The sequence below is a fragment of the Manis javanica genome, chromosome 17 (genome assembly GCF_040802235.1).
Source record: "Manis javanica isolate MJ-LG chromosome 17, MJ_LKY, whole genome shotgun sequence".
Classification (NCBI taxonomy): Eukaryota; Metazoa; Chordata; class Mammalia; order Pholidota; family Manidae; genus Manis; species Manis javanica.
The window spans coordinates 5,284,489-5,301,267 of NC_133172.1; the positions used below are offsets into that span (position 1 = coordinate 5,284,489).

At 48.4% G+C, this 16,779-nt stretch overlaps 1 protein-coding gene across 1 annotated transcript; it reads right to left on the bottom strand.

Annotated features, from left to right (window-relative positions):
• Positions 1–10,712: 10,712 nt before the first annotated feature.
• Positions 10,713–12,030, bottom strand: SIGLECL1 (SIGLEC family like 1). Its single transcript, XM_073226321.1, is given in 4 exon segments — positions 10,713–10,944; positions 11,663–11,768; positions 11,926–11,979; positions 11,982–12,030. Coding segments are annotated over 4 exon segments (441 nt in total).
• Between the last annotated feature and the right edge of the window lie 4,749 nt (positions 12,031–16,779).

Sequence of the window (16,779 nt, forward strand, 5' to 3'; positions counted from 1 at the left end):
CCCCTTCAAATTCATATGTTGAAGTTCTACACCCAGTACCTCAGAGTGTAGCTGTATTTGGAGTAGGGTCTTTAAAGAGGTGATTAAGTTAAACTGAGGCTGTTAGGTGGGGGTCATAATCCAATATGACTGGTGTCCCTGTGAGAAGAGGGAGACAGCAGGGGTGCGTGCACACAGAGGGATGATCATGTAGGGGCAGCAGGAGGGTGGCCATCTGCAAGCCAAGGAGACAGGCCTCAAGAGGCACCGACCTTGCTGACGCTGATCCCGGACTACCAGCCTCCAGAACTATGAGAAAATAGATCTCTAATAAAAAGTCAGACTGAGAGCTGGTCATTATGTTCTTGGGGAAGGTTAAAAATGGCTGCAAATTTTCCGCACTGTTGCCGTGGAGGGGTGGGGCCTGTTTCCTCTCCCCCTGAATTGTGGCTAGCGGATGACTCGCTCTAAGGGAACGGCAGAAGTGATACTCTGTCGACTCCAGGCCGAGCCTTAAAAAGGACTGGCAGCTTTGGCCTTGGCAGAGACCACAAGGGAAGACCCTGAGACTCCCTAGAGAGGGAGAGGGGCCCAGCTGAGCTCGGCTTTCTGGCTGTTTCCATCAAAATGCCAGGCTTGTGAGTGAAGGCCTTTAGACCCTGCGGCCTAGCCCAGCCCAGATGGCCCCACCACGGGCCCCAACTCCCTGACCAATGACACTGAGATACAGCTCTTGTCACACAATTGGGAGAGTCCCAACTAACGTGACTGGTGTTCCTTAACCACCTACAGTCCATTATCCCCCCTAACTCTCCCACCTATGAAAATAATTTCAATCCCAGTATTCCCTGCTCTGCCTAGTTCTTCCATCCTTTCCAGCTTTCTTGTGCTTTCATTCCAATCTTGTTTTTCTGTGCTGTGATCTCACAGGTGGAAGCTTCAGGCCCAAGACTGCACAGCCCCTAGCATCTGTGAAGACCCTCTTGATTTCTCTTCCTTGTCTCCCTGCCTCACTAGGTATAAATGGCCACCCACCCAAAGGGCTCCCTCCCTCCAGCTTCCATGCCTCTCTTGTCTCCCACCTCATCATCCATTGCACCCTGCCTGCAAAGACCAGAACCTAGATCAACGCTACTATCCACTCCTGCCTCCCAGGGACCACTGCTGGGAGGAAGTCTCACACAGCAATGATGCTTGGTGCCATTAACAGTCAGTCATCTCCAGTGACCACTGGGCCTTTGCTGCTGTTGCTTACCAATTTCCTCATCCTTGTACAAACCCCACCCATTCTTCTCTGTGGCTTTTCCAACCACCCCTAACACCATCACCACTCTTTTTCACTCCCTCCCCCTCCGCCCTGCTCCCGCCCGCATCACTTTCGGCAGACAGTCTTGCTGTGAAAAGAAACCATTAGGTAGAAGGGCCTCATCCCATAAGTGCCACCTAAAGCGAACAAGGAAAACAACATCTGCCATGGGGTTTCGAGAATAAGGACAACTGGTTGCTTTAGACAGCTTTGTTTCAGCGGCATGATGCTGAGAGCAGACAGCAGCAGGCTGAAGAACCTAAGGGGGAAAAGCACCCGGGAGTGTAAGTTCTTCTTCCAGAAAAACATGGATGGTTCATGGAGGATGTCTGTGGGCCTGAAGTGGAAGAGATTCGGGCATGTTTATGTCCTCTAGAGAACGAGCCAGTACAGAAAGAGTGGTGGAAATTTAGGAGACAGAAAGGATGATTAGTGAATGGAGTGCTGAGGAGATGGATTTCCGAGCGAAGGAGGTGAGGCTGCCTTGGACAGGAAGACGCACGCCTCTTTCCCTCACAAAGGCGGGGAGTAAGTCACCAGAGCCAGTGACAGTAACTCTGCAGGTGGTGGGGAGTTGCTTCTTTCCTGTGAAGTAGGTAAATCTTATTGCTGAGAGAGAGAAGGGAGGAGAAATGAGAGTTGGGAAAAAAGGGAAAACGCTTGTAATACTGACGGAGTAGTAGGACGGAGAGGGCTCAGCAGAGGTGGGCTGAGGGATTTCTAGGCAACACTGATGCATCCCACCCCAAAGGATGGGGATTCTAAAAGGGTAGAATCTTGGTATGCCTTGGAATCTTCCTTGTATTGACCTCTAACCTAGCACTTGTTTTCTTGTCTATGTCCCTGGAAAATACAGGACACAGGCTAAGACGGATAAAGCAAGTAAGCAAGCTTGACAGATGTTAAATGAGAACCCACAGTGAAAACAGATGGCAGAGGCCATAGAAGAAATAGTGCTTGAAAATTTTCCAGAACTGATAAAAGACACCAAAGCAGAGATTAAAGAGGCCAAGCAAATATAAATAACAACAAACAAACAAAAAGATATCCATGCTGAGTCACATCAGACTAAAACCACTAGGGCTAATATCCAAAAGTTCAGATGGATATGGGAGCCCGGGAAGTAGGCACCCAGCCCAGGTGTCAGGAAGGTTTGCTGGAACTCATGATGGAAGAGCTGTGAGCTGAGTCTTCACTGATGAGTCAATGTCAGCCGGGTGAGGGGGCAGCAGGGATGGGAGGTGAAGGGTGAGAAGGGCACCAAGCACAGGTCATGGTACAGCTAGAGAAGATTTAAACAACGTGATTGAGGAACTTGATTTAAAGGCTATGCATATGCAGCACATCAAACAAGCAGAGGATATTCTTTTCAAACCCACACTGAATATTTATAAAAACTAAACACATATTGTATCACAACAAAAATAAGCAATTAAAATAATCTGTAGTATATCCTCTGAACTTACAGGGTTTAGGCTATAAATAAAGAAAAGGGGATTATTGGAAAATATCCATGTGTCCAAAAAAAACCCGTGGGTCATAATGGAAATTATGATGGACATTAGAAATATTTTAAACGAGTGATAAAAAATACTTTATATTAACATTTCTGAGATGCAGCTAAAGTCATGCTTAGAGGGAAATGTATAGCCTTACATGCAACTATTGGAACTAATGGCTGAAATTTAATGACAGGAGACCATACCAAGAGAGCAAAGAAGAATGAGTGAAAGAATTGTAAGAAAGGAAATAAAGAGCAGAAATAAATGTGGTGAGCTTTGGGAAAGGCTTGCTGACGAATTTTAACCTGATATGCAAGGAGGACAAAGAAGAAAAGTGGGGCTGCTGCGATGCATCCACACACAACGCCCTGGATCTGCCCTTTCACGAAAGCACTGGAAACTGAGTTTTTATCTGGAATCAGGGAGAAGTGAGAGAGGTTTTTCTCTGAAGACCGTGAAGTCTGAGCTACTGCTCTTTCCTCTGGCTCTGTGCCCATCCTCGTCTTGGTCCCTGGTCGGTGGTGTTCTGGCCCGGTCGCTAGACCCGGTATACTTACACAGTAAGAGGAAACCGCTTGACGAATGGACACCGTATTTGTTCTTCCCCTCACAGCGGAGGCTTGTGACTATTTCTGGCTCCCCAACAAGGTTGATGGTGCTGTTGGCCCAGGGGTCAATTATGGTAGAAGCCACCCACAGGATGTTTTCCATGCTGTTCACATCCGCATGAACCCCTTTCATCAGCCACTGCACGGAGGGTGTGGGGATCCCCTGGAAGGGACAGCTGCGGTGCCAATGTCTTCCCCAGGGGACAAGACGAAGAGACCAGCCGGGCAGGTGCTGTGGGGAGCGAGGGTCAGGGGTCATCAAGGCATCTGGCTTCCCTTCTCTGCTTCCTCCAGGACCAGCCTTCTCCTTATTCATGATTCCCAAAGAGCTTCGGGAAGACTTTCTGGAAGCCCAGTGGGGCTGGGACTCAGAGCAGTTATCCTTTTCCTCTCTCCTTACCTGTTCCTTGACTCAGGCTCCACTCTTACCTCTGGCCTTTCAGCTACAGAAGTCAGGGGAAAATGTGACCACTTCCCACACTTCTTCCCTAACCCTCTGCCCTGGACTCAGGAATTTCTCTTGGGCCCTGCAGTTCTCCCTGACTCTGCCCACCAGCACTCCCAGGACACCTGGAGCTTCTGGAGATGGAGGAGTCGCTGGAGGCATCTGTGGGGGGGGCAGGGTGGGCCCTTTCCAGAGCCCCTGTTCCTGGGCTTTGGTTTCTTTGCAGGGGCTTTTGATGGTACAGGTCAAGGTCACAGGCTCCCCAGCTGTGGGATGCGGAGAATCTCTAGGATGTGGAGCTCTGGTTTCTGGGTCAAGTCTGGAGGAGAGATGGATTGGAACCAAGCCTTGGGGACAAGGACCCTTCATGGACACTTCACCCATGGGCAGTGTTTCCAGGTTACAAAGTTCTTGCCCACCCATTAACTCATTTAGTACCCCTCCCCCACTCTAACCTCATGGAATCTGGGACTGTTATTTTTGGGTGGCTTTTGACGAGTATATCCCCCTTCTCTGCATGGAAAGGGCACACTCCATTGTCTAGATAAGCAAACCAAAGAGACTTACTTAAGGTAGGAGAACTCGAACCAGAGCCCTGGGCTTTCCATATAAGAGTATGTGGATTTTCTGACGATCTACACCGTGATTCCTTCCTGGTCCCCGAGCCTAGACTTCCTATGGCAGCTCTTACCTCGTGAGCCAGCTGCCTCCTTCGGCTCTGCCCCTTCCCAGCCGATCTGTCACCATGTCCCTCTCCGCCTCTTACTGGATGGATGTTGCTGGGCAAGTCACTTCTCCTCTTTGGCATTTCTATTTGGAAAAGTAAAGCTACCAGTTGTACCTATCTCGTCGTATTATTGTTGCAGAAATGAAATACCAAAAGTTTGTAAAGCCCAGTGCGCAGTGAAGTAAAAACCACACAATCACCAGGCCGCCTTCTGGAGCTGCTTCTCTCCAAACCAGCCACTGCATGAGATTCAATGTTACCTGACGCACAGTTCCACAGTCTCGGGAAAGCCCTCTGTGTCCTCCTAGATCTGTGTAGAATAAGTATGTCCTGCTGTCTCTTCCGGGTATGTTGTAGATCGGCAGGGTTCTGGCTTCAAAGGTTATTTGTCTCAGGATGGAAACATATTCCCGCCATCCCCCTGCCCCCGAGTTACAGCTTCCTTATTATTTCAAATTTGTTCAGGTGATCCAGTGCCCAGTTTTAAAAAGCTCTACTTTCCTGGCTCCTTTATATCTAGGGGTGGCCATTTAACATAGTTCTGGCCAATAAGCCAAGTACAAGAAAAATGCTACTAAATTATCATCGACAAATAAAAGCCTATTCAGCTTGGCCTCACTTCTTTTTTTTTTTTTGCCATCCAAATTGAGCTCTGAATGCCTTTTTTTGTTGTTGTTGTTTTGATTTTTGTTTTGCATACAATACTAGATAATGAAATTCCAGAATCTGGTTTAAAAAAATTAGCTTTCATAATAAAGGAAACAAACCTCAGGAAGAGTTGAAGGAGATGTTTACTTTCCCTGAAGCTATAAATCAAGATATTGTTCTGTGTTATAAAAAGGTTCAAGAAATCTGATTTGATATTGTGCAAAACCGAGAATGTTTATAAGAATACAATTTATGCTCTCCTTTGCTGTATACATTTTGTATGAATATTCATTACTGTTACTGACTTGTTCTGTTCTCTGTTAATACAAATACACCCTTGGAAGAACAATTTAAACAAAGTGGTCTTATGGGACTCCAAAGACATCAGAAATCATTCCATGTCTGAAGGAAATGATATCCAAATAAAATGGCATTCTGACCAGTTGTCTTATTTGATAATTTTGTGCTCTGGTAACAATAACGTTCTGACATCTGTGTTTTCTTAAATTGTATACCTATTTGTAGGCTTGTACTTTTCTCCCATACCTACAATTTAAACAGGCAAACCTAAGACTCTACTAGGTTATTAAGCAAATACTTTGAGAGACTTGTCTACTTGTCTCTTTCCCCTTCTTCTTCTTCGCCTTCCCTGGGATATAGATGTGATATCGGAGGTGGAGCAGCTGTAATACAACCATGAGGATCATAGCCACAGATAGAGGGTGTTGTTGATGAGAGTACAGGCATCCTGGACCCCTGACAGTCTTGTGGAGCTGCCATGGTAAGCCTGCACAGCCGACTGCCGTGCTTCTTTTTCACTGGTTGTTGCTCTGGCGGGGAAATTGATTAAATATCTTACCAGGGGACCTACCCAAGAGTGAGATTCTTGAGAGAAGGCCCTTCATCAAATAGATCTTTGTGTCCCCCATATTGATAGAATCTGGACCTGAGTACCACCTTTCGAAGAAACCCACCCACCATCTCAGGGAGACCTGGGTGTCATCTTACCTAGGCTACAAGCATCCTCCAGAGGACACATCAGCAAGCCACAAGCCCACCTATCCCCTGACCCTCCCCTCAAAGAGCCCACCTAAAGCCCTGGCTATATAAAAAGCCTCTTGACCTGTTAGAGACCCTCTTTCCTTGGTTCTGCTGGCCAGGACAGAGGGGTCCTTCTCAGGTTCAGCAATAAACCTGCTTGGATTGTTGAATTCATGTCATTTCTTCCCTCTCATGATAAACATTGATTGAAAAAAAAATTTACAAGTGCAAGTCTTGGTGATTTTCTAGCTGGTTGCTATTATTTTCTAGTTTAATTCCATGTGGTTAGAGAATGTACTTTATATGACTTCAATTCACTTGATTTGTTGAAACTTGTATGCCCCAGAATATGTCTATTTTCCATGAGCCCTTGAATGGAATGTTTATTCTACTGTTTTTGGATGGAGTATTCTACAAATGTCACTTAAGTCAACTTGGTTGATAGTATTCTATACCCATACTGATTTTTCATGTACTTGCTCAATTTCTGAGAGTGGGGAGTTGATTTGTCTAGTTCTCCTTTCATTTAGGTTAGGTAGGGGTTTTTTTTTGTTTGAAATGAAAGTTTTAGTCAGAAATTAAGTCTCAGAACCTAATTGTCTCATATAATGTAGTGATTTTTTATTTACAACCTCAAATCCACAATTGAAGATTGCTCTGGGATGATTCCAGCCAGGGCTCTGCCAGTAACTCACTGGAAACTTAAAGCAAGTGCTGTCCGCTTTCTAGTCTCCCGTCAGAGTCCTCATCTGTAAAACGGGGTTTTATTGCCCAGTGCGTAACGGCCTTTCAGACTTTAAAGTTCCGATCTCTTCCAAGCCTCATTCCCTTCTCCAGATCGCGGCTCATGGTGGGTTGTCTCCGCAGGCGGCCTCTTTCCCCTCCCCCTAAATGATCATTTCCTTTTCCAAAGTTACCTCCTCGCATCAGATTCCCAGAAGTCCAGCCTGGCTATTTCTTTAAAACCCGAGAGGCCCCTTGACTTCTGCCACCAGGTGACTGCATCACCCACCTTCCAGAGGGACCGACTGATTGAACGCCTCACTACGAGCCTGCTGAGCTGAATGACACGTGGGGTGACAATGTGCACGCCTCCTGGGTGACTCACCGCCACGCGACCGAGGAGGCCCAGGAAGGATGCTCCGCGGACTCATAGCCAGGTCATCAGGCGGCCGGGGAGTCCCGATCCCCACCAAGGTCCCCTCAGCCGGTGGCCACAAGGGGATACCGGCCCCCAGCGAAGCCCCGCCCCACAGGTGCACCAACGAGCTGCCGGGATAGGCAGGACCTCGAGCTGTGGGTCTCCTGCGCCCGAGTCAGTCCGGAACAACGGGCTCTACTGCGCACCCGGGGCTCGACGCGGCGCCACCCCCACCCCCGCAGGCCCTCAGGAGAACTATTTATCGTAAGCAGGTGGTTCTAGATCCCAGCCAGCACTGGAGACTGCAGGCCAATCAGCAGTTAAGGGACACTCGTTCTTCAAGCCAGTGCTTGTGGGCAAGCAGGTGATTTTCCGATTGGAAGCCATCAATCAGGGAACAAAATGTCAAACGTTTGGCCCTCAGGCCCAGTCAGAGCAGGATTACTGCCCTATAACCAAGGCCCCTATCACAAAAACAAAGGACACGAGGAAGACCCAGTTCTCCAGTCTCCTGCCGAAACCCATCCCTGACCTGATCCCAACCCACTTCCCCTCCTCTCGTCCATTCTTTTTCTAGATCTTGTTCTCTCCTTCCCCAAGAGGCTAGCCTCAGCTCAAAAACCTCTGTTGTGCAAGATTCTCACAGATAAAGTTCTGATGAATAGGAGCCAGTTTCCAAAATTAAAAGCACACGAGGAAATAACCCTCCACGGAGTGAGGATAAAACCTCTCTCCAGAGAACCTTGAGGCCCTGAAAGGTCTGGCGCCCTGGGAGCTCACCCTCAGTCTGAGCTCCAGCGGCCCAGACTCCCTCTGGGCCCTTGGACGCACCGGACTTCTCCCTTCCCAGAGCCCAGAATCTGCTCTTCCCTGATGAGCTCCTAATACTCATCAGGGTCTCAGCACAAATGTGTTTCTCAGAGGGACCTTCTCTGACCCTGCACTCCAAACTAGGTTCCTCTGCTGGCCCCTTATACTTTCTCACAGTATTCTGTCCTTTTTCTTCCTAGCACTTAGCATTTTCAACTATACATTTGTGTTTGCTTCTTCACTGCCTGTGTACCCAAGTAGACCACAAGCTCCACGGCGGCAGGGCCAGTGTCTGGTTTGTTTGCTCACCATGCAGCACCTGTGGAATGTGTCAACTGCATGCCAGAGAGGTGCTCATACGAACATGTGACGGCTTATACGGCCATTTGCTCTGAGCACAGGATGACCGTCTCACGGTACAGAATGGAGAACCGCTAGATGTACTCACAAATAGTGCCCCAGAGAAGGAAGGACCCCTTTTCCAATCTCGGGGAATTAGAGCATCTGGCTCCAGAAAGATTTCATCCATTCTGACGGTTACAGTACAGCTGTGGTTCATTTTTATGTCAGAACCCTGCTCTCATTCTTTGTCTGCCTGCCTTTCAGCCTGGCCACAAAATCTTGCACTAACCTCCTAAGCCCTTTGCCCCCAGTCTTGCCTCTCCTAAATACATCTTCATTAACTACTCCTAAACAGGTTTTCACCAGGCATCTGGTCACTCTACTTTTCTTCCAACCTTCCAACAGCTTATAATTCATTCATTCATTCACTCATTCACTCATTCAATTATTCAACAAACATTTTTGAGAGCCTGTTTTATTTTAGGAACCATTCTAGCTGCTGGTGATACAAGCGGTAAACAAGACCGACAAGACCCCTCTCCTTGTGGAATTTCATTCTAAGGGAGTCAGGATTAAGGCCTATCAGATGAAGCCCCAAGGCCGCACTGTGGCACTGGGCCTGTGTTTGTGCCTTTTCTCCACCTGTGTCTCTGGATAGCACTTCTCACTCTCCGCCCGGGTACACCTCGGCTGAGGGCACTGAAGTTCAAGGGTTGGAGTGGAAGTTCATATTCAAAGGTTTTATTTAGTCACTACACTCTGAAGTTGAGACTCAGTCCATACACGATGGCTCCAAAGCTTCGTGCACTTGTATGTATGTTCCAGGTACCGGGCAGGCAACAGCAGCACAAGGCTAATTCTTGGTGGACCTATTTCATAGCCTCACATTTATTTGACTTCCTTTGACAGGATCCCAGGGCCATCCTATTTCTTCTGGCCAACCCTAACCACAGCTCACGGTTTGCTTTCAAAGGTTCTAACACCAGGTCCCAGAGTCACCCCATTCCATGGAGAACCAGTAGGGAGGGGCTCGAGAGGACCTCGTGAGCCGCAGACACCCCAGGGGCCCCAGGTGTGTTACGGACTCCAGGGTTTCTGGGGTCTGTAAGGAGTCTGTAGGCTTTGGTGAGTCCAGGGATAATGAGGACTCCAGGGATGCATGTCGTTTTCACAGGCTTCATCAGCTCCAGCTTTTCTTGTTTTTCCTGGAAGTTTTGGGTAAAGCGTGCTGCAGAACAGGGCAGAGAAAGAAGGATATCGGAGTATGTCTAGAGGTGAGAAGGCCAAATCTTAAAAGGACAGAATTCTGTCCCTCCCTGTGAGAATGAAGGTAGTTCGGAGCAGACATTGGCCTCACTTTTCCTTGCAATGCCATGACTGCAGCCTGCAAGCCTGTCTTCTCCTGCGGGTCACCCCTGTGCGTTCCTAGCACTGAAGGCCCACACTCCTTCGGCAAGTTCTGCCTGGCTTTCCTAGGTAGGGCCTAGGGAACTGCTCTGGGTAGTCAGAACCTCCGGCTCAGCTCTGTTGTACAAGGGTATTTTCCCACCAGCCTGGTTTCTCTCTGAGGGTAGGGCCTGGGTCTGACCCATTTCTGAGACCCTGGCATTGCCCAGCATGCATGTTAGGAAACATAGCAGGAAATTTTGGTGGAATTTAACAGATGCGTGGTTTATCCACAAAGGGATACCATCCCCCAGTGCAGAGTGTAAGGAGGGTAACTGGATGCTTCCGGGCCTAGAGAAATGTGAATGGTAAACACCAGGGAGGCCTGTCCCTTCCAAGCCCCGCTGAGGGTATGGGATGTGGATAAATGAAGAAGTAACCTGGGCGTGGCCAGGTCTCTAAGTAAGCATGTTGGGCCGACCTGGGCCCGGGGGCATCTACAGCCTGTGCTGAACACAGGCTGCCAAACACTCAGACACCAAAGCCTTTGGTTTCCGCTCTGATGCTACAACCTCTGTTAGGGCCGCCTCCCAACCCTCTTCTCAATGGTGACTGTGTGTGTGCGTGCGTGTGTGTGTGCGTGTGTGCGTGTGTGTGTGTGTGTGTGTGTGTGTGTGTGTTCATCGTTGGCGGTAATAGCGTTATTGCCTGTAGGGTGATGCACAGGCACATTCTGGCATTCTAGCCCCCCCATGGGGTCGAGGATGGTTAATTCCTTTAACCACTGTAGTGCCGCTCCTCAGGGGTCTTAGTACCGGTATTCTGATAAATCCCAGACACAGTGGGTACCCACCGGGGGCCGGGTCTCAGAAGATGGGGTGATTGTGATTTTTCTAGTTCCTCAGGCCTCAGAGGCAGCTTGGGTTCATGGCTTGCTCCGACGGGCGGGCTCTCTCCTGCTTTGATTGCGGCACTTCTCTTTGCCTGCCTCCTTCTGATGTGTTTCACTCTAAGGAAATGACTCCTCTAATCAGTTCTGACTCTCCACCCACCGATGGTCTCCGGTCTGGACCAGAAGTTCTGGTTCGGAGACCCAACAACACCTGCCTGGCCCCAGGCAAGCTCACGCCTTCCTTCCCAGTTTAGCTCCCTTCAAGGCTCCCAGCTGAGGATTAAGTCCAAGATATCTGGCCGGGCCAGAACCCCCACTGCCCAGCTCTCTGGCTTGACCTCTGGTAACGCTGTCCTCCGCGTTCTAGGCTTCTAGCCAATACGTTCAGCCAAGTTTCAAGAGTCTTTGTGAACCAACAGCAAGAGCCTTTTTCAGCTTCACTTTTAGCCACTTCCTGTCAATCTCAACGCACCTGACATCACACAAGACACTGAAAACGCTTCCAATGTGTCCCTGGGCTCTGCATATGCTACTTTCCACCAAAGAGAGGGGGCCCCCCAGCCCGCTTCAGGCTGTACCCTGGGGACTCTGCTGGCTTCTGTAGCCCTGCCTTCCCCCCTCCTCGCTTTCTCCTGACTGAAATTCACTGGAAACCTCTGTCCCTTGGGCCTGATTGTGGCTCAGCACGGTCCTGACGGCTCTGCTCTAGATTGTGGTAACTGCGTCTGGTGCTTCTTTCCCTGGCAGACCCCGAGCTCCATGAGCTGAGGGGACCTGTGCATCCCTCCCCGTGCTGGCCCTGCAGCCGGGGCGATTTTAACCGTGGTGTACGCACATGAGAGGGATGAGGCGGAGGAACAGCAGTGCAACCGCAGTGGCCCCGTAGACAACGCCCCGGAGCAGCCCCTTCGTGCAAGCCTGGGGAGCCGCAGACCCCTTTCCTAGAAGGAGAGAGCATGTGGGCGAGGCTTTGCTCCTGAGACCCCAGGATCGGAGCCAGAGCTTTGCTCCCTCCCCTGACGCCCGTGTATGTCCCCACCCAGCTCCACCTCGCCCGGTGCCTGGGCCCCCTCTGCCCTCCCGACACCAGTAGGACGCCCCAGGCATGGGCTCCGTTTTGGTTCTTCCCCTCACAGGGGAGGCTGGTGCCGGTTTGGGTTCCTTGGTCAGCCCGATGGTGCTGCTGGCCCAGAGGCCCGGCATGGCGGCAGTCACCTGGAGGCTGCCATCTGCGCCACTCGCACCCACGGGAGCGCCTCCCACCCACCACCGTGGGGAGGGTGTGGGCAGGGTCCCCTCCAAGGATCAGGAGGAAGAAAGCGGCCGCGCAGGTGCCCAGGGGAGCGGGGGTCAGGGGTCAGCCGGCGTCTGACTTCCCTTCTCCGCTCCACCAGGACCTCCTCTCATCGGTGGTTCACGAAGAGCTTCCGAGAGTTTCTGGAAGCTCAGAGGGCCCGGCGCTCCCCCACCACGTGCCCCGCATGCTCTGGCCTCATCTGGCCCGAGCCTGAAGGCCCTTGCCTTCTCCCGGCAAGGGAATTTTCTGAGGATCTGCGGTGCCTCTGCGCCCCTGCCTGCGCCGCCCGCACCCCACCCCACGCAGGCCCCGAGCCAGCCTTCCCCGCCCTCGGCGCCTACTCGGCCTCTCTCCCTGCCAGCCGCAACCCCCTCTTAGCTCTGCCCCTTAGCTCTGCCCCTTCCCAGCTCCACCCCTGCTCCATGTCTCCCCCCACCACGCACTGTCCGGAGGCCATTGGGCGCGTCACTTGTCCTCTCGGTGCTCTTTCCTAGTGAGCGAACCTGCACGGCGCCCTCACTGCTGTAGGATGGGAGTCCTGACGCCGGCGGTGTTCCCAGCTCGGCACGTGGTACGGCATTGCCCATGCAATAAGGAGACCACCGCGCTAGATCTCCTTCCCAATTCCAGTGGCCTTTGAGCATTCATTTGTAGCAAAGATCGCTGTGCCATCTTCTGGGTCGGAACATTTGAACCTGCCTCCCTCTACAGGGCATAGGCAGGACGCATTGTCCATCTAATGGAATTCACGCATTGCCTGAGAGTCACCTCACAGACCCTCTCCAAGGTCTCCAATAATGAATTGGTCCTTAGTGTTTTCACCTAGTACCTTTTTATTGATGTTGCTGGAAGAGAAGGATAATGTCCCTGAACTGTAGCCCCTGATCTTGGACCTTTCATCTGGGTCACTTGGGGGAAGGAGGGATCTGCAGGGGATTGTGACGCACAGCCAGCCTCCCCACCACTGCTACCCCCCGGTTGTTTATTTTTTCCACCCAGGAAAGGAAAGCATGCCCGTGCGGACAGACCGACAGACCACAGTCCCTCCAAAGGGAAAGTGCTGCCCTTTCCAAGTGTCACCCTACTCACCATCCCCACTTATTCAGGGATCTCCCCTTTCCACGTTTCTTCTTGCAAGTCCCTCCTGTCCACATTCAGATCCTACTTCCATGTCAAAGCTGAGTTCAGTGCCACTTCCTACGTGTAGCCTTCCTTGATCTCCCTCCCCAGTCAGAAATGGCTCATTTCTTCCCTCCCAGAATCCCCAGGTCATTTCACTTGTTCATTTTTGGGGAAAGAATCAGCTTTTTTTCTCATAATGGAGTTATTCATTTATGGGTAGGTGCAGACACCAGCAACTACCTAGGCTGCTCTTCATTGCTAATGCCTCCCACTCTGCTCAGGGGTGCAAGGTTGCAAAGTAAAGCGTTACTTCGTCTAGCCTCCTTGGTGGTTAAGGAGGGGCCACGTGACATTGTTTTAGTGCAAGTGAGCTGGGGATTCCCAGGAAATTTTGCTTTCCTAATGTTGTTTCCTTCTTGTTATTTTCCTCATCTTCCTCCCCGGAATATGGATATGATACTGGAAGGAGAGTAGCCATTTGGCAGCCCTGAGGTAACCATGAGGATGGAAGCCGCTCTTGAAGGATGTTGTAGCTCAGTATTCAAGGAGCCTGGCTCCCTGCTGGCTTGGAGGAGCTGCCCCACCAACCTGCACAGCCTACCTCTGCCCTTCTTCTTTTTTTTTTTTTTGAGGGCATCTCTCATATTTATTGATCATATGGTTGTTAACAATAGAATTCTGTATAGGGGACTCAATGCACAATCATTAATCAACCCCAAGCCTAATTCTCAACAGTCTCCAATCTTCTGAAGCACAACGAACAAGTTCTTACATGGTGAACAAGTTCTTACATAGTGAATAAGTTCTTACATGGTGAACAGTGCAAGGGCAGTCATCACAGGAACTTTCGGTTTTGATCACGCATCATGAACTATAAACAATCAGGTCAATTATGATTATTTGATTTTTATACTTGATTTATATGTGAATCCCACATTTCTCCCTTATTATTATTATTATTATTATTTAAATAAAATGCTGAAGTGGTAGGTAGATGCAAGATAAAGGTAGAAAACATAGTTTAGTGCTGTAAGAGGGCAAATGTAGATGATCAGGTGTGTGCCTGTAAACTAAATATTAATCCAAGCTAGACAAGGGCAACAAAACATCCACGGATTCTGCCCCTCTTCTTATGTGAGAAAAATAAACTCTCATTTGGTTAGGTCATGCTAGTTGGAAATTAATGAAAAATATTACTAGAGAATCTACCTGGGAGTGAGCTCTTCAATGGAAGGCCCTACATCATATGGACCTTTGTGTCCTCTGCAGGTCTTAGAAAGACTTTGTTTGAGTCACTGGTAAAATGTTCAAATGTCAATCTTACCTTTCATGAAATCATCCCCACCCCCCTCTTTTTTTTAAGTATTGATTTAAGAGCAGGAGGCCTGGGCTTGAGCCCTGGCTGTGTAAACTATGCGACTGATTCACGGGAGGGCCACAGACAAATCCTTCCCTGCATCGGTGCCTGGGAAAGAAGCAGGATGCGGGGACCCGGGGCCTGTAATACCTTGGGACAGACACTGCTGGTCGTCCCATTCTCCCTCCTGCCTTCATGACAGGGGCTGAAAATTGTAACTATTAGTGTTCCCAGGTTCCCTTACACGTCCTGGTGGTAGGTGACACAGTTCTCATAAAGGGATCATTTTTCTTCTTTAAAAAAAAAAAACTTTTCAACCATATCCCTATTTTACTGTTCAAATGGTTCAATTAACCTGGAGGGAGAAAAGAAAAAAGCAAGCCCTAAAACTGAACAAAATAGAGCTAACTGAAAAAATGAAAATAACGATAGCATAACCACTCTGGAAAAATACCTACTTCAAGTAACCTTTGAGCACAGTGCTCTGACTGTACTGTCTAAGGGGGACATATTTGAAGGACAAAGAAAACTTCATCTCCACTTAATATGTTTACTGTCGTCAGTAATCTGGGTATTGTAATTTTGAAGCTATGTTTTAAAGATTTTCACAGTTAGGAAAAAGATAGACAATATAAAACACAGTAATTTAAGAACAGACAGTAAAGTTTAATTTTAACTGCCAATATCAAAACAACCTCTTGGTTTAAGAAACAAATTCTGTTCCCACATTCTGTTCATGGAAAAAGCCTAGAAGCAATGACCTAACCATAGCAGTAAACACAGCTAGCACTTAGATCTCGGTATCTAAGTCATATCCATCAGTGTGCTAGAGCCCACGTGAACCGGCTTTCAAAACCACAGTGAGGTGTCACCTCACATCAGTCACAATGGCCTTGTTTACGTTGGCAGTCACATTGTTTACAATGGCAGCCACAACAGCATTATTTACGATAGCAATCCAAAAGACCAGGAATAACAAGTGTTGGCGAGGACGTGGAGGAAAGGGAAAACCCTCCTACCCTGTCGGTGGGAATGTGAATTGGTGCAGCCACTGTGGAAAACACTATGGAGGTTTCTCAAGAGACTAAAAATAGTTTGACCATATGACCCAGCAATTCCACTTTTGGGAATTTACCTGAAGAAAACAAAACCATGAATTCCAAAAGATATCTGCACCCCTATGTTCACTGCAGCATTATTTACAGTAGCCAGGATATGGAAGCAACCCAAATGCCCATTGATAGATGAATGGATAAAGAAGATGTGGTACAGATACACAATGGAATATTATTCAACCAGAAAAAAAGAAAGAAATCCTGCCATTTGTGACAACATGGGTGGACCTAGAGGGTATGAGGGTAAGTGAAATAAGCCAGGCAGAGAAAGACAAATACTGGATGATTTCACTTATATGTGGAATCTAAAAAACAAAACAAACAAACAAAAAGGAAACAGGCCCACAAATATGGGCAACAGGCAGCTGGTTACCATGGTGGCTGGGAGAGCTGGGAGGATGCGCGAAGGAGGTGAATGGGATGAAGAGGTACATCTGCAAATTGCAAAATAAGTCATAGGAATGGAAGTACAATGTATAGAATAAAATCAATAATATTGTCATATCTTGGTATGGTAACAGGAAGAACTACACTTGCTGTGGCGAGCATGTGGTAATGTATATAATTCTTGAGTCACTATGTTGTACATCTGAAACCAATATAATATTGTATATCAACTTTATTCCAATAGGAGACAAAAGAGCTGATTATTAAATTTTCAAGAATGTTGGAGGCTGGTTGTTACCAAAAATTAAATTATATTAACTTATAATTAAACAAGTGATATTAAAATCAAAGGTAATAATTACTGAAAACGGATTACTTCCTAATTTTTCTAATACATTTCACTGCTGTCTATATTCTTGAGGTGACTTTTATCTACTGTATCTGCATGAAGGAGATACTATAATATTCTGTGCTACTGTATTTGTTCCTAACTCTACACCACGGAGAGAGTTTTGCACAGTGGAAATGGGCAATACTATAATTGAGGGCTATTTTTCCCCTTTTGGCGAGATCTTGTTATTAAATATTCACCAGCACATCATTGCTAATATTTCCCCCGCACAGGAGCCCATTCACCTTGGAACTGCTGGCCATAAACCAAGCAGCTCTTTGTC